General features: G+C 35.9%; 2 protein-coding genes across 4 annotated transcripts; both read right to left on the bottom strand.

The window, feature by feature from the left end:
- Nucleotides 1-6,773: 6,773 nt before the first annotated feature.
- LOC137710266 (pectate lyase 1-like) lies at nucleotides 6,774-10,867 on the bottom strand. The gene is made up of 4 exons (XM_068449192.2): nucleotides 10,371-10,867; nucleotides 7,843-8,198; nucleotides 7,171-7,309; nucleotides 6,774-7,071 (listed from the first exon to the last, which is right to left on the bottom strand). The coding sequence occupies exons 1-4, from the start codon at nucleotides 10,839-10,841 to the stop codon at nucleotides 6,853-6,855; spliced, it is 1,185 nt and encodes a 394-aa protein (XP_068305293.2). The 5' UTR covers nucleotides 10,842-10,867; the 3' UTR covers nucleotides 6,774-6,852.
- Nucleotides 10,868-18,513: 7,646 nt separating this feature from the next.
- On the bottom strand, nucleotides 18,514-22,359 carry LOC137710784 (sm-like protein LSM8). Of its 3 annotated transcripts, none has more exons than XM_068449910.2 (7): nucleotides 22,200-22,347; nucleotides 21,531-21,599; nucleotides 19,867-19,951; nucleotides 19,660-19,700; nucleotides 19,469-19,543; nucleotides 18,982-19,034; nucleotides 18,514-18,844 (listed from the first exon to the last, which is right to left on the bottom strand). In XM_068449910.2, exons 3-7 carry the CDS (start codon nucleotides 19,901-19,903, stop codon nucleotides 18,754-18,756), a joined length of 297 nt encoding a protein of 98 aa, XP_068306011.1. In that variant the 5' UTR covers nucleotides 19,904-19,951; nucleotides 21,531-21,599; nucleotides 22,200-22,347; the 3' UTR covers nucleotides 18,514-18,753. The 3 variants fall into 3 exon arrangements, with proteins under 3 accessions (XP_068306011.1, XP_088551361.1, XP_068306010.1); XM_088695235.1 differs by lacking the exon at nucleotides 21,531-21,599 and adding an exon at nucleotides 20,448-20,569 and having other exon boundaries at nucleotides 22,200-22,346; XM_068449909.2 differs by lacking the exon at nucleotides 21,531-21,599 and having other exon boundaries at nucleotides 22,200-22,359.
- Between the last annotated feature and the right edge of the window lie 574 nt (nucleotides 22,360-22,933).

The following is a 22,933-nucleotide window of genomic DNA, read 5'->3' as shown; positions in this document are numbered from 1 at the left end:
GACAAATGGACTGATATGGTTTTGGTGTACCTAGAGTGCTAGGATATTTGGGACCAGAGTTGTACTAAGACCTTCTTCTTTCTTTGCCTCGAAAATTACACTACAAGAATATTGATTATCAGGGGCAGTAGCTTAGGGGCGAAAATAGGGATTTGCCTCTATTAATTTGCATTAGGGGTGAATATATAAATTTGCCTCTAATGAAAGTGATATGAGCGAAATAAAAATTGTTGCTATTAATTTCATATATTGGATGACACACCCCGACCGAGATCGGAGCGTGCTGGCCGTCACACGAAGGTGACGTAGCCATGTGCACGTGCGGAAGCTAATAAAGTAGCAATATAAAAGTACGAATAATTAGAAACTAGCATACAAAGTACTAAAATAAGTGCTAGTAAGTGAGATACAAATTCAGAGCAGGTCTATAGCAGCCCAAACAAAAACGACAACAGTAGTACGCCCGAAGGCGACCCTACAATGGGGAGTGTCTGTCAGAACGCCGGAAAGCCCTCAAGGGAAACCACCGCAACGGCTAAGCAACTAGAACCTGGAGGGGCGCAAAACAAAAGCGTGAGTGGGCAAAAACAAAGCTCTTTGAAAACCATTTAGCAAAATACATTCTAACCCCTCGCCGTAAAACCTGTATACTTCCCAGAAAAATAAACATATATACGTATGTATAAATATTCCAAACATGCTCAAGATATGCCATGCCAAAGCCTCATAATGCATGTAAGTGCCCAGGTATAAATCATATCAATATCATAACATCTGGCAGCCGGAGTCACCTAACGTGACCTGTACGGCTGCATCTAGAGCTCAAATCTCAACTCAATAACTGAACCTGCCCACGAGTCGGAACCACTCAAGGTGGTCTGTACGACAGGCCTGGGTGTAACATATATATACGCTCTAGTGCTACGATCACGTGAAGGCTGTGCGAATAATCGCGGGTCACCTACAAGTCGGAACCACCTAATGTGGTCTGTACGATAGACCTATGCACCTAACTTGGATCCAAGCTGAGCGTGTGGTGCGGGAGGTGAACATCACGTGAAGGACTGTGCCCTACTCTGGGCGAGATCACTAATACCGGGGGTGCAGGTTATGAGCTCTCTAAGCATCTCTAACCACTACTGAAATATAAATGTGAATAACACTTACCTGGCACTTACCTGTACGTCCACAGCACCAATATGCATATGTAAATGTATGCCACTACTAATGCATGTGATGATGCATAAACAATAACAATATGGTGCATGGCATAACATACATAACCCTTTTTAATCAATTTCTGGGAATATAAATGTATATAGGTATATACGGAAAACAAAAGCCCACTCACTGGTAAGTGGAAGGGTCGTAGCCCCCCTGCCTCGAGTGCGAACGCTCGTCCTCGGGGTACGTGTCACCTAAATGCGAAACAACTATAAAAATGTTAACTTTAAAGCACATAACCAACTTCTCGTAATAACTTCTCATACATTGCTCAAAATGGACAAATGAATATACCAACGTGCTCTACACAACCTCAGGATCACAACCATATTTTTAGAATAATTTTCCTCCGCCGCACGCGCCCCCACGCGCCGGCCAAGGCACGGACCTACGCGCCCCCCACGCGCGGCCACGTGCCATGCACACTGACGGTGTCAACTGACGCCGTCAGGAATATTCCGTTAAACTGACGGAATATTCCGTTAAACCTAACTGACGCCGTCACTGCCGTTAGGAATATCCCGTTAAACTTAACGGAATATTCTCCTTTCTTCTCCGATCAACCCTCGCCGGATTCCGGCCACCGGGAAAACTGGGAAAGTTTAAAACTCACTATTCTCCGTCGTTTTTCATCCATTTTTCACGTATTTTATACCAAAATGAAGCCCTAAACCTCATCTACCACGTTGGACTAGTTTTAGAGCCTAAAAACAACGGAACCAAACTTTTCAAAAACATGAAAATTCGGCCAAACTTACAGTTCTTGGTTCCGACGTCCAAATCCGTCCAACGATGCACTCCCAAGCTCCTTGGGACCTCACCAACACATCTACAAGCTTCAAAAGTCCAAAAGCTAACTAGATTAAATTTGCATGAACAGTACACAATTCAGACCACTTCGAAACGACGTGAAAATGGTAGTTTTCTTACCTGAAAATGGTACCACTAGACTCCTCTCAGCCTCACGAGCTTGATGGTGTACTTGGTTCCCTCGATCTGCTAAGGTTTGAGGGGTTTTGGGGTTTGTCCGTACAGTTTCAATGGAGAAGGGAGGAAGGGAGCACGGGAGAGACAGAGAGAAGACAGAAGGAGAGAGAGAGAGAGGGACAGTGTCTGTGTGTGGGAGTGTGTGTGTGGTCTAACACATGCCACACCACACAAAACAACCCATAACGTGACAAAAACGAACTAGGGGCAAAGTCGTAATTTCACACATGCGTTTCGATATTTCCGGGACGGGATGTCACATTGGAGGCGAATAAATGGGCCTCAAATATATTTAATGAAATTTAATAATTTTAGTTAGGTATTTACGTATTTTTTTCGTTTATTTTGAATGTGTTTAATGGATAAATCAAAAGATATTAACTCCTAAAATCCTAATTCTCCGATACCTATGCACCTACCTCCCTTATTTCTCTCATTTCCAACCTTTCACGCATAGACCCTCCATCTACTCATTCCTTTTGAACTCGTGTTTTTTCTCATTTCCTCCTTCTTCATAATCTTTTATTCTCTATTTCTTCATTTTGATATTCTAGAAAGCAAAAAAATGATCGACAAAATGTAAGAAGGGGGAGAGTGCCCGGATTTGAAGAATTCGAAGTAGAACTGATTGAAAATTTTCAAGAAATTTTAAGGTAAAGGCTTTGTGCTAATCTTCACTTATAGACTTTCTTATACTTTTAACTTGGTGTAAGATTTCTAGGTTTTATTTTTAAAAGATTACCTTATGAACCGGTTTGATTTGGGGTTGGGCTTTCTTTGTTATTTTTATTTATTTTTTATTTTTTTGGAAAACTGGAGATGCATTAACTAGGGTAAAAGAAGCCAAAGAGAACAACGAAAGCCGAACAAGAGGCTAACAAGCAAAAAACAAACCAGAAGTGCAAGGGGCAAGAAGACCGGACACTCGAAACAACCTCAAAGAGTCCCCCCTTGCACCACTAACACCAACTTAAGACGAACATGGTAAGCCATCCTTATTCAGCATATGCACCAGTGAAGATGGGGGCCTAGCAACCCAAGACACATCACACATCTCCACACAACTTCGCGACGTCAAATGGTCCGCCGCTAAATTGGCTGATCTTGGAATCCAAGACCAGTTTGTTGGTTTTGCTTTTGCATATTTAATGTACAATTCTTTTGAAAAAGGGTGACAATACAGGTTTTTTCTTTCTTTTTTTATTATTTATTTGTGAGTTCTGTTTGTATTTAAACATTACTTTCTCTTATATTTCACTTTTATCTAGGTTTTTCAATTGAAGTTTTATTTTGTGGAAATCTGTTAACTTTTCTCTCATCTCCCTCTACTGTATCTGCAGGAATGAAGGAACGATAAAAGACGTATGCATTGGATTTTTGGAGGCTGAAGATTGAGTCTTTGATTAGATATAAGTTTTGTTATAATTCTATATCTACTACATTTTGAGCTAAATTTGTACTTCTTCCTCTTTCATGTATTCCCTATAAACATTGTAAATCAAAGATTTAACATTCAAGAAGAATATCTAGAATATATATATATATATATATATATATATATGTATGTATGTATATGTATGTATATATATATATGTATGTATATGTATGTATGTATGTATGTATGTATATGTATGTATGTATGTATGTATTTGACCAAAAAAGTAAGTATATATTAATCTAATTTACAAGGAGATTAAAATTAAACGATTAAAATTAAATATAATTTTACAATAAGGACAGAATTGTATGCCTCAATTACTTTAACTGCCAGGATGGCAGGAAAGGTAATAGGGGCGGAAAGTGATGTTATTAGGTGCGGATGGAGTAATAGCAACGACAGTATTAGTGGCAAATCTTTTATCTGCCACTCCTTAACTTTAGAGGCAGAAATTAACAACAATTACACCTAATAATAGTTAATAGATGCAAATAAAATTGCCTCTAATAATAAGAATTTTGTAGTGATTATTACCCTTATAACCACCATAGTTGGAGTCATCAAGTTTCACTGTAACACAAGTAGACATTGTTGAAAGGAGGCTTGTGATCGGAAATTGTACAATCTGCAACTAAGCGGCAGTAACCATATTGAGAAATCTGAAGAAATCTTTCACTGGAGCTTTTGTTCGAGCAGTTGGTAGGCAGAAGAGAAGAAACTAATTTTCTGAGTAATTGGTATGTATTTTGATCCCAGTTTATCACAGAGAATTGCAAATTAGGAGAGCCACACCGAAAGCTTCACGGAATCGCGTCAAACATGATGCGCCTAGACCACAAACTTAAATCAAAGTTTAATTTCTTGGAGGACATTCAAATGATTATGACTCACTCTATGAGCAATTTTCAAACCAATCAATCCATACTTCTCCAAGATGTTTGTACTTTAACTAATTAATTCACCAATTTTAGTACTGTTTTGTACTTTTGGCAAGTGGCTATAAATCTAATGGTTAATCAACTTTTGGGAGTGTCGAGCGATTCAGAGATTAATGAGGTGGCTCAATTGTTCTCCGACTTCGTTGATGGTTGTCTCTCTCTTCCAATCAATTTGCCTGATTTTGCTTATCACAATGCCATGAAGGTACGCATTCACAAAGAAAAATATTAGAGAGATCATGTTGTTAGATTGTATTTTGTAAACCACATGGTATGACGATTGATAGATGAATACAATTTTTAGTGATTTAAACAAGGAATTCAACCATCAATTAATATTACTACATTATGTGATCTACTAAATATAATTCAAGTAGATAGTATTTGTAGCATCATCCCTTTTACAGATTTTAATGCATATTCAAACTTTAAGATATTTCATCATCCAACTGCTGAAATTGTGTAATTTCAAAACACATAATTTGCTTAATTGTTTTTCATCACGATCATCAATTGTCACACTAAGAAATTTAACCTTTTCTTGTATCCACTCCATGGGTGAAATTATTAACCTTTTCATCACGATCAATTTCAAAACACCTAATTTGCTTAACATACTTTTATCATACAAACACTACTGTTGTGATCATCTTCTAAAGATCATTGCTGTGAAAAAAATATTTTCTAGAGATCGTTCAACCATATATTTGCATGAAAATACTACTTTTTATTAAAATTGTCAATTTGTTTGACACATAAGTATGACGAATGATTTTCTTTTGCATAGATGATCCTTATGATGATTAAAAAAAAAATGAACGATTCCGATTATTTTGCTATTTGTACATTGGAAGTACGTTATATATTACAAGTGGTGTGGACAATGGTGGATCCAAAATTTTAATGTCAGGTGGTCCCAATTTAAAAGCTCCAAAAAAATATCACAATAATAACATTGAAAAATTAAATGATAAACTATAAACTTTTTCATTCATAATCTTTTTACAATCAACATTACAAGCTACAAAGACCGAATTGATCCACAATATCAAATTATGAATTTAACACATTACAAATTAACAACAACTATAATCTATTATGAGTTTAAAATTTTCATCTAATACCTCAATTTAACATCCTATAGGGTTAATTTAGACTAAAATAGAAAATAATAGACCAGAGAGCATAATTTATCTTTTAGTATTGTTAATCCCACAATTATAGGTTTTATTTGAAATCTCATTAATATAAACAAGTACAAATTTCAATTTTAAATTTTAAAAATATAATAACCTATATAGAAATGCATTATTACATTAATGTCAGGACTTCGAATAAAAAACTAAAGGCTTTTTAGTCAAAATGATCCCTGAGATATAATGACAAAAATATCCTCAATCATTTTGGTCATTTCCTGAAAAATCTTTATTAAATAAAGATATAATGACAAAATACCCTCAATTTTTGTCAAATCATTTTGGCCAATTGTTTATTAAATTGAGGGTATTTGTCATTTGGTCCTTAATTTTTCAAGGAATGACCAAAATGATTAATGATGGACAAACTCAGAGATCACTTCTATTGATTTCAAATCTCAAGGACCAAAGTGATGAGTTATGCAAATCTTAGAGACCATTTTGGCTAAAAAGCCAAAACTAAAAAATCAACAAATTTTCAGTCAAAGAAAATTAATAGTTAAAAATGAGTAATATTATTCATACCATGTTTTTATACCACATTTCTATACCACCTTACGTGGCATCTGATGTGGACAGCCACATCATTTGAAAAAATTGTAAAACCCAAGGAAAGGGAGGAGACAGACTCCTCGTATACCACAATTATTATTTAATTAACTAGTTTTTCTTAATTATTAGTTTATTAAATAATGAACTAAATTTAAAAATCTGATTAATTCAAATGATATAGTTGTCCACATCAAATACCAGTCAAGATGGTATGAAAATGTGGTATAAAAACATGTTATGAATAGCATACTCGTTAAAAATCGCATCCAAAGTCTGCTTTTTATTTTATTTTTTATATTTGTAATATTCATTAGGTACACACTCCTATTTCCTTTTCAATATATGTAGTTAAACTGCTGTAACAAAGATTTCAAGGTGATCCAGAAAATTATCACTCCATCAGTCAAAACGAGCAAGAAATTAATATTACGTCTTACAAGGGCTATTTCATTACGCCATTAATTAATTCGAGTGTTATTGGTTCGATGATCCCTTCAATGAGACAGCTGACACCTAATTAGCATCTGGATTTGATGCATGTTAAAGCGCCTGATGACCTTGTCAATGACCGGACGGATTTGGCGTCAACAACTCCGAAAGTTTGTTCCCTGTTATAGTGAGGCTTTGCTCCACCTGTGCCTGATTGGACGAAAGAAGCCCCATTTTCGAAGATATCTCCTACAGAGTAAAATATCCACGAGTTCTTGTTCTCAATGCTGTCTTTCCTCCAAGTGATCTGTGCATGTGTAGTATGTATAGGAGAATATGCTAGTTAGTTTTCATGAATAAATATATGTGTGTGTGAATCATGAAAACCAATATATATTTGAGTCACCTCTTTATTGTTTAACGATTTTGGTGCAATAAAGAGGTTGGCTTCACTCTTAACGCTAGGATTCATACTTCCTCCGATGGCGTACTGTGACCATTTTCTGTAGAGGTTGTTCACGACATGTGCATATCCATGGCGAATCCTGCATCCAGTACCGAATAGATAAATATATAATGTTGCTATATAATTAATAAATAGCTAGTTGTGTGTGCACTAAGAGACCTGTGTACACACGTATATATATATATGGGGAATTGTTATTAGTACTCCAAAAATCTCATTTGACACTTCAAACTTTCTATAATTAGAAAGAAAAATACATTTGCGAGCAGTATAGAATAAAATTTTTAGAATGCTAATAACAGTTCCATGTATATATATAGCTTTTTACACAATTAGGCTTTGTTTGGTGGAGTAGGATTATGGTTTTGGGTTTAGAGTTTAGGCCCATAATCACAATCACGATTCACGACCAAGGTCGATCGCGATCATGTCCAGCATCTCTGTAACCGTGGTTCGTACGAGATACGAATACAAGAGTAGTACAGTGTCTAATTAAATCCCATGTCAAAGTAAGTATAGGTTCATGTCATGATAATTAAATAGGGTTTAGGTATCAAGTATCTATTAAATTTAATATGCATGCATTAACAATAATTGCGACATAGTACGTACCTTGGCATTCTTTGGTTGCAGTTGGGTCCAAAATGGTTATAGACTACTGTGATCCTCATGTTCCTGTCCCGAACGTAGCCATCATCGTGGCCGAGAAGCATAACCTTGTCCTGGTCTCTGAACCAATTGTTGGAGATGGTGATAAGGCTAGATCCTCGAGTAACATCGAGAAGGCCGTCCTGGCACTCGTAGAGTGTATTGTGGTCTATCCAAACCTTTGATGCAGTTACCAACCTGATAGCATCTCCGTCGACCTGCCCTAGTTGCCTTATCTTTCCATCTGGACCCATAACTGAGCTTGCTGGTTGGGATCGACAATGGTGGATTCGTAGTCCATGGATGATTACATCGCTTGCCTGAATTTAAATAATATCAATTGGGTGTACTTAATTACAAAATAATCATCAATTAGTTAGTAGTTAACATGCATGCTCTTGGTTTGAAGTTTGATTTTGATACTCTAATAATTAAGGAGGTGTATTCAATTGAGAATTCGAGGGATTTTAATTATTTTAATGAATATAGGGATATTCAATCAGGATTTTAAGTGATTATTTGAAATTCAATGTGTATTCAATCAGGATTTTAAGATAGTGAGTTAAAATCCTTAGAAATCCAGGTGTATTCAATTAGGAATTTATTTTAAAGAATTTTAAAAAGTTGAGAAATTTGAGGGTATTAGAGAGATTTCGTAGTGCAATTTAAGTATTCACAAATCTCTCATCTCTCCCTGAGATTTTGAGGGAATTGAATCAAACTTTTTCAAGCAATCTCTAGAAATCAATTAAACTCCCTTAAACTCCATGAATTTATAAATCTATTGAAATCTCTCAAATTCTTAATTGAATACACCTCTATAAGTGAATCATCTTAGCAGAATATCTTGACCACATAGGTAAAAGGAAATGAAGTTTCTAGAATATTCTTCCTTTTGATTGAATGAATATATAGCTTTTTCTAATCTAAATAACCTATTAATAAAACTAGAGTGCTATTAGACTCACCCCAGTGTCCTATTTTCTCACTCACATGATAATCTCACAGGGTATGCTATCCACACATCCCTTTTTACTTCTCACACACCCCTTGTTAATTTCTATCCTTTGATCTTCTTCAATTCATCTGATCCGACGATCGAAAATTAAAAGGGTGTGTGGATACCACACCCCTAATCTCACCCATCCATAAAAAATTAAAAACATAAAATGTTATTTTCTCACCCACCATTATTCCTAAAATAACCCTAATATAGTTTTTAACTAACTCTAATATATCTTTAAATAATATTAAAATAAATAAATAAAAACAGAAATGAAAGAAAATGCAAGACCTAAGACTTGGACATTCATCTTCTCCTTCAAACCACGCATGTCCTTCAAATCGTGGCATCCATTGCATAATATCCCTTCCTACTAACCCCAAATCTACCACCCCGATCTCTATCCAACTCCCCACCCTCTATTTTCACCGAATTCCATATCTATATAGTACTCACACCTATCACCACCATGTAGAGACCCCAGATCCCCAAACCACCCTTCTTCCTTCTTTTCTATCAAAACCCCAAATCTCACCCCCCCCAAGTCTCTTTTTCCTCCATTGAAGTTTCTTGCCTTCGTCTAGCACACACCCATTCCTTCCTCCAATCTTTCCCAGCCTCTCCGTCGAAGATATCACACACCACCCACCATTATTTATTTATATTTTAAATTATTTCTTGTTATTTTTTTTCAAAATTTTAGTAATTAATTAAATTAGGGTTTAAGAGTCTTCTTATAAAAGGATAAATATGTTATTAACATTTTCATTAAATGGTAGGTTGGGAAATAAGACACTAGGGTGGAAGTATGTTTGTCAACAAAATTTTTATGAAATTACCATTCTAATCTCTCATCAAATTGAGCAAAAAATAAAAAAAATATCGGTAATTTAGTAATTACATGCAACATAAATTCTGATGTATTTTACATCAACCTCACAACCATTTAAGCATATTATGCCCTATTAAAAAAATAAAAATTAAATAAACAAATGTATGCCTCACGTTAGAAGAAATTGCTCCATCATTGTCCCATATTTCATAACAGAATTTTTTCTTTTTTTTTTTAGAATTTTAAAAACTAATCGCATAAAAACAAAATGAAATGAAACTGTTCGCACAGCATGTGTGGACATCTGCTAGTTACAATGAAGTTCCTAATTGTCTGTACTAATTACAGTCACAAGGGTAAATAAACTACTTAATGACTGGACTTAAATTGTTGACTGTATTTGATGACCTGACTTCTAGATCTTCCTCTTTACTAGGGACCAAAAATTCATGATCTCAACATTGACCTCATCTTGACAGGAGTATGTTGTCTTGATCACCTAGGGACCAAAGATTTATAACCTTGACATAAGTATGTTCTTTACCTTTGATATTAAATTTAAGAGTTAGTGACCATGTTAATGACCAACATTCATGATCTTGACATACATATGTACATGTGTTGCAATTGTACGTGTCTAATTAATTAAAGAGTTACCTTAAAGACTACCAAACACGCATTGCCGGCAATGTGAACAGTAGCACCTCTTCCATCAATGGCAGTAAAACTACTAATGAGAAGAGGTTTCTGGAGCTGAATCCGCATGTCCCTCCGAAAGGTGATCCACTTTTTCCCTCTGATCATGGTAACCCCATATCTCAAAGTTCCTGGTGTGGGGTCCAACGCATTATCACTAGGGTCCGTGACTTGATAGTATTTGACATCACTTCCTGCGTTGTTGCTCATTTTCCCAGCAAATCCCACTGAACATGACGCAAGTTCCTGCCGGTCACTTCTCCAATTGGAGTTCCATCTCCAGCAACTGTCAATCACGTTCAATTTCATTCCATCAACTTTTGTTTTCTTAGCCAAAATAGGGTTTGGAGCGAAGCCGACGATAATGACGATGAAAAGGCCCAAAAACAAGCACCGCATATTGGCATTAAGATTTCCGGGATGAGAAGCCATCTCAAGAAAGTGCTAGATGAGCAAGGTTTTTCTGTTTAATTATTTACTTAATAGAATGAATAATTAATGTATATATTTGTATAGGAGCATGGATGGAGAGATATTTATAGCCGGATTTAGTAATTAGCTAGCTAGGAAGTTTGTTTACTTGTTAGGGAGTCTTAATAATTAGCTACCGCGGAAAATAATTCAGAAGGTTCTGCAGTTTTCCCTTCTCCAGTTTTCCTCCTCATATTTAGCTAGCTACTTTGTGTAATTAGTTTTGTTAGCTATCTTCGTCTAGAAGTAGCAGCCGGGAGAGAGGTAAGATTGTTTAACTGTTTTTACTGGTGAGCAATGGAATGGAGTCCTGTGATTTTCAACTACTACCAACGTTACTGCGTATACAAATGAGTATATAATATATATATATATATATATATATATATATATATATAGATATTGGTAATCAAATGAGTATATATTTCACTCCATAAAAACTGATCAATTTTCAAGGGATAAAACTATCGATAATCGCTCCTAGCGACCAACCAAGTCATATCCCTTCGTCCAAAAAAAATAGTCATGTCCCGAATACTTAGGCCATCTTCAATTGAGGGCTGGCCAGAGGGCTCATTTTAGCCCTCTGGCCCTTCAGGATATTAATATTTTAATGACCATGTTGACCTTAAAAACTATCAAGCTTACGTGGTGCGCAGGCCGAGTAATTAATAAGCTAACTACGTCATTTGGTTGATGCAGGGTGTGCCAACTCGTCAGCCGAGCTCGGCCGAGGAGTAAAATGTGTTGATGTTGCGTTGAGCGCGCTGCTGACTTCTTGATCTTGCAACTGTGGCCAAGGAAGGAACACGTCTCGGCCTTCGGGTTCTAGAGCCTGAAGACAAGGCTGCTAGTCTTGCGAAATTCACGGATCGTCGGCACCGGGTTCGGTCACGGTAATTATATTCATAAGAGTATAAGCACACTGAACCGGTACCAAACTATATGGACACAAGTACTCAAAAGAGATGTATGTCCTGATGGTAAACGTGGTTCGGCCGTCAGAATGCTGAACTCTAAAACTTACTTGTGAGTATCCAATCATAAAACAACTTGGCGCAATGTGCTGAGCCCAGTAATCTGTAACACCTCACTTTGCCAAGAAGGCTAATGAGATGACCTCTGCCAACAAGAACTCGAAGATCCTTCTTGGCCGAGACTTAGATAGATAACCAGTCAGCTTCAACGTAGTGCTATTTATCCAAACTGAAAGTGCTACGGGGTCGGCTAATTCTACAACAACTGTGTTGTTTATCCAAACTAAAGATGTCACCAGTTGCCTTCACAGTGCTATTTATCCAAACTGAAGATGTGTTGGCAGAAAAAGAAAATAAAAATCTCAAGGTTGTTGAGAGGTTTCACGTAGAGCGAGAGTTTGCACATAGCAGTTTGTGTGTTCAATTGGAGATGCTTGAATGGTGCGATCCCTCTTCTATTTATAGTAGTGAACCTGCTCCTGGACGAGTTAGAACCACACTTGGACTCGAACTCCTTATCTTGATCTAATTAGAACTCGACTAGTCCTAATTAAATTGGGACTTTGAACCCTCCTCCATAATGAACCAGATTCATTCCCTGATTCTCAATGCCTTCAACTTTTAACACCCCTGATGGTACAAGGATTCAACCTTCGCCCTTATCTGAATCAATCATTCTTACAAGAGGACTCGACCGAAAAAACTGACTAGACAACTTCTGGAACCTAGCCTACCCATGATACCCCTGGAAGACCGTTGGAGCAAGAGTCTCGACTCATTTTGTTACTTTCGGCCCAAGTTGTCATTTTGGGCCCGAACAGAACAGTGCAGAGCCATATTTGCCTCCATCTCCAACCGAGGACCAAAGGGTCATAAAGCTCGTTTTAACCCTGTCACAAAAAAGGGTATCCAACCGAGGGCCAAAGGGCTATAGGGCCAAACATAATTTATTATTTAAAAACAACAACTTAAATTCAAATCCAACAGCTAAGTGATGTCAGCATGACGTCAACTAGCCGTTAAATTTGAATTTTTTTTTCTATAAATAGGGTGGATATTGGGCTATAATTCACACAACTTTGAATTCAAACTATTTCAATTCAATCTTTTTCAATTCAAGTTTGCAATGAATTCCAACTTTGGATCCTCTTCGAATTCCAACTGGGGATCCTCATCCAATTCCAAATTGGAAGAAAAATAGGCGCAAATGAGACGAAAAGATGAGGAGTATGATGAAGAAGTTCAAATAAGGCGCAACAAACAAAATAAAGTAGTAGCCATGGCTGGGGCCATGGTATGTCAGCCAATTGAGGAACAACCTTAATGGGGTGGCTCTGTTGCTAGTCGCTCTTACAAACCACGAAATAGAGCGATGACGCATGTCAATCTGATGAACAACTATTTCAACCCCAACTTGGTGTACACAGAAGAGGATTTCAAACGTCATTTCCGGATAAAGCGTCATGTCTTCGAGCATTTACTTCGTGATGTCCAGTAGATCAATCCATACTTTCGACAGAAGTGGGACAGAGCAGGCCGCCCTGGTTTTTCACCTCATCAGAAGGTTACTGTTGCACTCCGAATGATGGCCTATGACTCCCCAGCTGATTTGATAGATGAAACCCATGGTATGTCTGAGTCTACATGCCTTGACACTCTTGAACAATTCTGTGACACAATTGTTCAGGTTTACAAAGACGAGTACCTCCGCGAGCCAAATCAAGAAGATCTGAATCGGCTTCTTCGCAAAGCTGAAGATTGTGGGTTTCTGAGCATGATAGGATCATCAGACTACATGCATTGAGATTGGAAGAATTGTCCCACTGGATGGCAATGAGGCTTTAACGGAAGGTTGAGAAAGCCAACTGTTGTGTTAGAGGCGGTTGCCTCATATAGCAAATGGATCTGGCATGCTTTCTTTGGAGTCCCTGGATCCCAAAATGACATTACAGTTCTTGGGGGTTCACCCCTCTTCAATCGCCTAACGGAAGGTAAAACACCTCAACTTGACTACTACATCATCGGTCGTCAATGCAATATGGGGTATTACTTGGCAGATGACATTTACCCAAAGTGGGCGACACTTGTCCAAGCAATTCCAAACCCTAGGAATGACGCGAAAAAGTTGTTTACCTTACACCAAGAGGCATACCGGAAAGATGTTGAGAGAGTTTTCGGTATTCTACAAGTACGGTGGAAGATCATCAGCGAACCGGCAAAAGGGTGGAGTCGAGAAAATTTGAACTTCATCATGATGTCTTGCATCATATTACACAATATGATAGTGGAGGATAAGCAAGATGGGTATATTGATGGAGAGTCTGATGACGATCAAGAAGATCCAAATAGGTCAAGAAGGGCTCGTGCAAAAATATATGATGGGCCTAATTTGCCTTTCAATCCAAGAACTGGTCGTATCTCTATAAATGAGTACATGAGGCGCTATAAAATGATACGCTCTCGTGCCACAAACAACTATCTACAACACGATCTTGTTACACATCTTTGGGCCAAAAGAAGCATGGAGTAGGCGTTTAAGTTGTATGTTGTTTAATGTTTTTAAAAATATTGTTTAAGTTTCATGTTGTTAAATGTTTTTTTTATGTTGTATAATTTTTATGATGGTTAATGTTATTTAATGTTGTTTCATATTGTTTAATGTTGTTTCATGTTACTTAATTTAATTTAATGTTGTATAATGGCTTAGGAAGTTATAGGAAAAAAATGGAATTTAAAAAAAAATGAAACAAATTTTGTAAAATAGAAGTTATAGGAAAAAAAATAGAATTTCAAAAAAATATGAAACAAATTTTGTGAAATAGAAGTTATAGGAAAAAATGGAATTTAAAAAAAATAGGAAACAAATTTTGTAAAATAGAAGTTATAGGAAAAAAATGGAATTTAAAAAAAATATGAAACAAATTTTGTAAAATAGAAGTTATAGAAAAAAAATAGAAGTTATAGGAAAAATTTTGTAAATAAAAAAAATAAAACTGTAAAAAAGAAAAAAGAAAAAAAATTCAAAAATAACGGCTAGCTAACGTCAGCTAGCTGTTATATTCAAAATTTTCCATACTATTTGTGTCAGTTATAACCAACACTATTTTTTTTATTTCCGTCGGTTATAACTGACAGTTTTAAAAAAAAATTATGGATGGATGTGGCCAACCCTTTGGCTCTTTCATATTCCGTGAGGCCCACGAGCTTTCTGGCCTAACTCTCAGTTGGAAACGGCTTTCGAGCTATTTTCGCCTCTGGACCTTTCGGTTGGAGATGACCTTAACTCTCATGATTGGCTGCAATTCATTTATTTTATATTTGGCTCACTATAGATATTTGGACGTATAAAAGCCCTTAAACAAAAAAATTTAAATTCATCATCTCCGAGGATATTTTTCTACAAAAAAAATAAAAAAACAATGCAGGGAAAAAAAGAAGAAGAAATAATCGGGAAAAATACGAAGATAAAAAAAACAAGAAAAAAACTGAACGTCGAGAGATCAGGAGAGTCACGTTGTGCGAAACTCTAGGGAGCTGAACCAAAAGGATAAAAATGGGATGAATCTGCATCAAACCACTGCCGCTTTCTCCATCAAAGTGCGTGGGTAGTTTTATGGGAAACAAACAACACAATCTATATTTACAGCGGGAAACAAATTACTATAGGCCAGTTCTCTCGTACTTTCATACATTGTTTCAAGGTAAGATTCTACGCAGTAATTTGTTTGCAGATGGCTAAATACTTTCATGCATTTTCATTTATCGTTATTTTTGCTTGGCCACTTCTCTCTTTTGTAATTGATGTTCAGCATTTTATTTATCTCTTTCATGATATCATTTTTACTTGATAATTAGTACTATTTAAATTCTTCTATTTGTGGCAGCAGTTTCTTGGACAGGTGCTTCGCCATCTGATCCCACCTTCTTCACATATTTTCAGTCGGAATTTAGAGGAGCCACCCTCACGTCCGTACACCCACCCCTCTCTCTGGCGAATTAGTGTGTAAATTGAGTTATGATTTTTGTGGGTTCAATTTTGTGTTTGTAGAGTTTTGTTGTGAATCCAGAGACCTTACCAGATGGGACCATTAATTTGATGGTGTGACTTACACGATTCCCGGCAAGACTGGCGTAAGCTCTCTGATTATTGGGCACTTTTAATTTTACTGTTTTTATGCATTTTATAAAAAAAAATTGGGTAAAATTTGTGTAAATTGTTTTTATGTATTTTTTTAAGTTCAAAACAACATTGTGCCAATTATCAAACGCAACATGACACAAAAAGTGTACACGTACGAACCCAAATGAGAGAAAAACCAAAAAAAGAAAGGCAAGATTTCTTTGGCCTTCGGTAGTTTTACTTTTTAATCCATATGTTGTATAAATTTGTTTCTAATGAATTATTTAAAGGGAATTTTAACAAAACACTCTTGATACTGTACACTTTTAACAAAAAATCATATTTTTATATTTTCTTAATACTATTCACTACACATTTATTTGTCATTTTTCATTAAAATTAAAGTTTTTTTTTTTTTAACTTTTTGTTAATTTTCCTTTATTTAAACTAGCCATTGGCACACAAGCTTTTCGTGTGCAACTAAATTTATTTTTTATTTTACGACTTATCACTAATGAGCATGGATGATAACTTAAAAAAGAAAAAGACAAATAAAAAAAGGGAAGAGAAAAGGTATTAGAAAGTGGGAATGTTGAGAGAGGAAGAGGAAGAGAAGTGGGGTTTATTTATTTATTTTTGGCGTAATTACTAAATTGTTTTAGGTGTAATTACTAAAATGTCCAAGTTTTTTATTTTTGTTCAGTTCTGGTGAGAAGGTTAGAGTGGTAGTTTTCTGGAATTTGGTTGATAAATAGGGGTTTATTAATATGTAGTTTAGAGATATACACTTTATTAAGATTGAACAAATTAAGATTCTACATACCATAAGATTGAATGAATCAGTTTTATAGATGCCCTATTACCTATATTGAGTACAAATGTGGAAAAGAAAATAAAATTTTATACACGGTATTTCGCACGCACATGAGCACATATAGAAAAGCTAGTTTATATTATGTTGCATCCTTAGCATTACTTTTGAAGAATAAGAAACTAATTATTTATGGTTGGTTGGTGGTGTTAGGCCTGTAAAAAGGGCCAAGACCAAAGCCAAACTTGGGTCGGCCTAACCCGATCGAAGGCGTGGACTTTATTCCGCCCGTTTTCAAATGCGTAGGGCCTGAGCCTTACATAGTATGCCTATGACCTGGCTATGATGTAATTTTGTTTTTAGAACATCCATATTTTTATACTTAAAAAAGATGAAGTTTGGTTAACGCACATAATAAGCAGTTTTATTTGGTATTGAATTTTCCATCTACTAGATTCAAACCTAAAATCTCTCACTTCTAAGTGAAGGGGAATATCACTAGTACTACGGTATTGAGTGACTACACCGATGTAATTAAAACTTATTAATTTGGTGTGTACTGATTTATCTATACTTGTATAATTTAATTGATTCTTTTGAAAAATTTAGTCATTTAGCTGGTACGGTATTAAGAATAATTAAATAAAAAATCATATGTTCAATTCTCCACATTAGCAAAGTGCCTCTATTAATAAAATAAAAAGCGGTTGGCGGCAAAAATAGGGTCGGGCCAGCCTGGCCCTTTTTACCCTTAGAGCCGAAAAACTTGAGGCCCGGTAGGGCTAGGTCCAATACTCCTCAGGCTCGAGTCAGCCCAATTTACATGTCTAATTGGTGGCATTACCACATTATTCTTATTTTAGGTGGAAAGAGATCATCTCCAGATTTTTTCCTTTAAAATCCACGGATTAAATGATACGGATCCTTGAAATTTGATCCAATGGTTAAAAATAAAGAAGTTAGTAAAAACTTTTAAAAGTTATAATAATTTTTTACTGTTAGATCAAATTTCAAAGACGCAAATCACTTAATCTGTGTGCTTTGGAGGAAGAGATCCGGAGATGATCTCTTTCCATTTTAGGTTACCTTTATTTTCACAATCAACTTTTAGTTAAGTTAAATAATTAAACACATTTTTTTATCCAAACTATACCAAATTATCCCTTTTGAATAATTAAACAAAAAATTACAATATTATCATCTTTCTACGCACACATCTACGTTAAATGCCACCTAAAAAAAAAAAAAAAAAATTATCATGACCTCAAAGTGAGTCAAATCCTCGCTATCCAACTCGACCGCGTCCGACTCAACTTGCACGATTTTTACGACTACCAGCTCCTCTTATCTTCCAAGTTCCAACCACCTCTACAAAACGATATCCACACCCTTTCATTCTCAAGTAGGTCTTTTCTCCCCAACTCGTCCCCTTGTCGACTCTCATTAAAAAAAATAAAAAAATAAAAAAATAAAAAATAAAAAAATAAAAAGAACAAAAAGAACAAAAAGGTCTCATCTCCCCTGCTCGCTCCCTTGTCGACTCGGGTCAATGTCGATATAACCAAAACTATCAAACTGGAAAGAGTTTCCTGGTGGCCTATCGAGTTCGGCATTCTTGTTATATTTGACTACAATTTTTCATCAACATAATCCGAGTTTGCACAAACCATAAGCACTTTGTTATGCCCCTTGATAAGAAAATAAAATTACTGTTGCCCCGAAAAATGAAGGATCAATTAGTTTTATATATACATTGGCTACCAACGCATATTGAGATTTTTGCTGATAATTCTGATTGAATACATCGGTGTTTCAGAAACTGATATGATTGGGAAACACTTTTGAAACCTATTATGCATGAATATAGCAAACCCAAATTTCGTCATCGTATTCCTATATCCCACAACATTTATTTGGTAGGTCACAATTCATCGAGTCCACAACCGCTCCGACTTTCATGCTGAATCAGTGGATGACAGGCTTGAGGGGATAAGCTCTCATCTTCGACCACTCAACAGTAGAATCAAGATCTGCATCTAATTCCCCAACAATGCTTCTGCAACAATTGGAAGATACTGAGAACTTAGAAAGGCAGTGCACTGTACATGCATATATTTGTAGAAACTCATTCCAAATTACTTCCCTCCACCCACTGGAAACTATTGTAAATAGAATAAAGTTTTTGACACTTACATGTTGTCACCTCTGATTATATACAACCCCAACACGAGTTGCTGAACACCCTCCTGTCGGTCAGAAATACAAGAATTTTTTTTTTTTGGGTCAAGTAGATGATTCCATAGCAAACCCGAAAAAATTGACTGAGAAAGAAAGCTAAATAGGAAAAAGTGGTGCCACCAATAAGAAATACAAGTTAACAAAATGCCGGTGGGACAATAAAATGAATAAATGTTTTGTATATGCTGAATTTGAAAACCATATGCAAAACCCCAATGACAACAATATCTAGCAGTAGAGATGAAACACATAATAATTATTCAACGCTTAAGATCCTGAACGTCTTGAGGAAAATAAGAAATGTTCAAAATTGGGAAAAATCAGAAAAATTCCGCCTGGCATAAAGTAGATTCCCACTTCCCTTTCCTTTTGTCCAATTACTAGAAAGAGTAAACAAAGATGCAGGTATAAAGTGGAAGCTTGTAACAGTGAAGATGCAAACCTTCGTAGAAAAAACACGTTCATGAGATTCATCAAGAATAATATTAGTAGACTGGTCAAAACCTTTCAAGACTCCCTAAAATAAAAACAAAAAAATTGTTCACAAACTGATTCTGTTAATAAGATGTAAAAGGTACATTTGAATGCTGATAAGACGCAAACGCTGCATTGTAGTGTTAGTGTGTAACATACCACAATATTCCGTCCATCATTTGTGATAACTGAAATTGTTTCTGCACATAGAAATGTTGTTAACAGTTAGAGAGAGTTGATCTGCTCATAGCATATGGTGCACAAAGTTTGCCTATGGGATAGAAGGATTAACTATGTTCATGCATACGAGTGAAAAGCGTTGATATTTGAACAAAATAAAATAATGGAGAGCGAAGAATTTCATACGATCCACGAGTGACTCAAGACCAGGGCCACTGGACATATTTCAATCCTGAGTTTTCTGTGCAAGACTTGTAATGAACAATTTTAACTGCAAGAGGGAGAGAGATTTCAGAATCAATAACACCTGTCTAAAGGGAACAAAGTACATGAAAACACCAAGAAATTTTTAAGAGGTGGAGCATGGAGACATTCATCGTAACTTTGCAAGGGTAAAGGTAGATAAAGGGTATTATTATTTTTATAAATAATCCCAAAGATCAATCACATGAAGCCTGACACCTCTAACCCCAACAAATGTTTACCAAGACATAATCTTTCCTTCTTTCAATAACAAAAGCCCTACTTAATCCCTATACAAGACAAAACCAATCACCGTACCAATTGAGTTGTACGTGTCGTTGTAAGAAAAAAAAATCTTTCTTTTACAAGACAAAACCAATCTTTCCTTGATTTCAAGTTCGTGCTTCCCGAAAACTAAAAGCATAAGCTTGCTGTCCTAAAAACCCACAATTCTCAAATTCACCATTCCCATCAGTAAAGAATGAACCCATAAAAACACCCCGAAGCACTATTAAGTGTTAAACCTTCCCGTTCATGGATTTCGCTTTCCTCGAAAGATAAGAGCCCAATAGCCCATCTCAGCCTTCCAAGCCCAGTAGCCCAAAGTGTGAACCTACCCATCCCCAGGTATTTAAGCTTCCCTCTTCTGACAGACATCAGAAATATTAGTCAGTTTTACACTTTGCTATTCATCAGCTCCCACCTCTAAGAAATTGAAAGCTCTTGAAAGATATATCTTCTTTCGGATTAAAGTTTTGGCAGTATTTTAGCCTTTGTGACTTCAGCTTCAACATGTACTACTACTACGGGTTTCGTCTGTAATAATTGGTATCAATTTTTCTTCCTTTCGAGGGAAATGAAATCCGGGAACATTGTTATCACTTAACAGTGCTTCGGGGTCTTTTTACGGGTTCATTCTTTACTGATATTCATGGTGAGTTTGAGAATTGTAGGTTTCTAGCAAGGACAAGCTTATGCTTTTAGTTTTCGGAAAGTAAGAACACGAAATCAGGAATAAATTAGTTTTTGTCTTGTAAAGCGATTAGGGCTTTTATTAATGACAACACAGTCAACTCAATTGTTAGTAAAGCGATTAGGGCTTTTATTAATGACAACACAGTCAACTCAAATGTTATGGTGTGGTGACTGGTCAATTGGTGTGGCGTGGTGACTGGATTTGTATTGAAGAGGGATTAATTAGGGCTTTTGTTATTGAAAGAAAGAAAGATTATGTCTTGGTAAAGATTGAATGGGGTTGGTGTCAGGTTGAATGGGCTTGGAGGTGTCAAGCTGACTGGGGTTGATCTTTGGGATTATTTATATAAAAATAATGATACACTTTATATATCTTGTTTCTTCAATCTCATACTGTATTAAGAAAAATGAGCTCGAATTATACAAACTTCAACAAAAACGCTCTATGAGGTGCCAATGTGCAATAAACTTCACACACTGAATAATTGAGTTCAAAACATCTCCCAAATCCCATAAACATAAAAAAATAAGAAATAAAAAATAAAAAATCTTCAAATTTCAGTTTGTCTTCATTAAATGATGAAATGGGAATAACAAGTGATTTAAAGATGGTAAGAAGAGCAAAACCATACTGTTTTTTATCACACCCAACATAATGCTCCACACGAAACTCAAGGCACAGCATCCTAAAACTGAGAAACCTAAAGCCACAAGGCAACACATGACAATGAAGCAAGAAAAGATATATTTATACCTATACAACCGTGAATACATGTAATACTAGCAATTCTGAGAAAGTAATACTGATGACCGTGTGGAAGTAAAACCCTGTTCAGCATTCATAATTGGGCTATCACACCGTTTCATCCAAAGAAATACAAGAGTTATAATACTGTAAAACGCTTCTACTTGTACAGTGACACGGACAGATGCGAACAATAAGTGCACAGATGTAGCATATTCATTTGGAATCCCACCTAGTAAACATTTCTAACGTACTCTTTGGCTGCCCACACGATCAAAACTAGAAATCTAAAAATACAATATTTGCACCAGAAATGACTGATTTAGCTTTACCACCAACGAACAAGCTTCACGGACACAACAGCAAAAAATTACAAACAAAAACAAACACAAACACAGTGGGTGCTCTGCTCATTAATCCATCCTCAATCATTTATTTAACCAGCAAATAAGGACAGGCAACAAATGAGCAATTCCAATAAACAAAACAGAAACAGATTCCCTAAACAAAATAAAGGACCGACGAGAAGAGAGAGCGCGAATGAGAAAGTCTTCACCTTGGCGTAGGGGGGATATGGGAGCTTTGGCCTCACTAGGGTTTTTGCGTTCGGGATGAGAAGATATAAAGATTATGAATCCAAGCCTGCAACTCAGACGGCGCTATGGCTTGGTTTTCTCTCTCGCATAAAAGCCCTCCCTCGACCATTCTCAACATCCGACGGTCACCAACCCACCTCTCTTGCCACGTAATGCGTTCCTGATAGGGTTTGCGCTTTATTTTTTTAATTTTTGAATTTTTTTTAATGCGTCGGGGATAGGTTTGATTATCACCTCGTTTACTGATGCAATGTTCCTATTTTAAAATATCAGTATTGGGAGAAATATCGATAAATAAATGTATGGAAATATTAAATAGATATATCGAATATCAATATCAATGTGATTGCCTTTGATGGAAATTATGGGAATTTGCTCACAAACATAGAAATTTAAAATATTTTTTAAGGAATGTCATTCGAAGCCACAACACTCGTATAAATCAAGAATTAATGATTAGATAATGTGTAAACAATAAGTATGTAATATGTGAGGAAAAAAAACTTCCTTTTAATGACAAGTAATAAAATAAAGCATTTTACTAGAAAAAATAAATAATACATAACTTAATTGAAATTTTCGTCACGAAAGCGGCACAAGTTTTATTGAAGTAAACTAATACCATAAAGAAAGAAATTAAAAAATAAAGAATGCATAGGCTCATGGATATTTCTTGCAAACTTTTTACAAATTG

Source organism: Pyrus communis, chromosome 6 (assembly GCF_041283825.1).
Source record: "Pyrus communis isolate YQ-2024b chromosome 6, ASM4128382v1, whole genome shotgun sequence".
In the NCBI taxonomy this organism is placed as follows: domain Eukaryota; kingdom Viridiplantae; phylum Streptophyta; class Magnoliopsida; order Rosales; family Rosaceae; genus Pyrus; species Pyrus communis.
The sequence above is the reverse complement of the archived record's forward strand: the minus strand, read 5'-3'. Positions and strand labels throughout refer to the sequence as shown.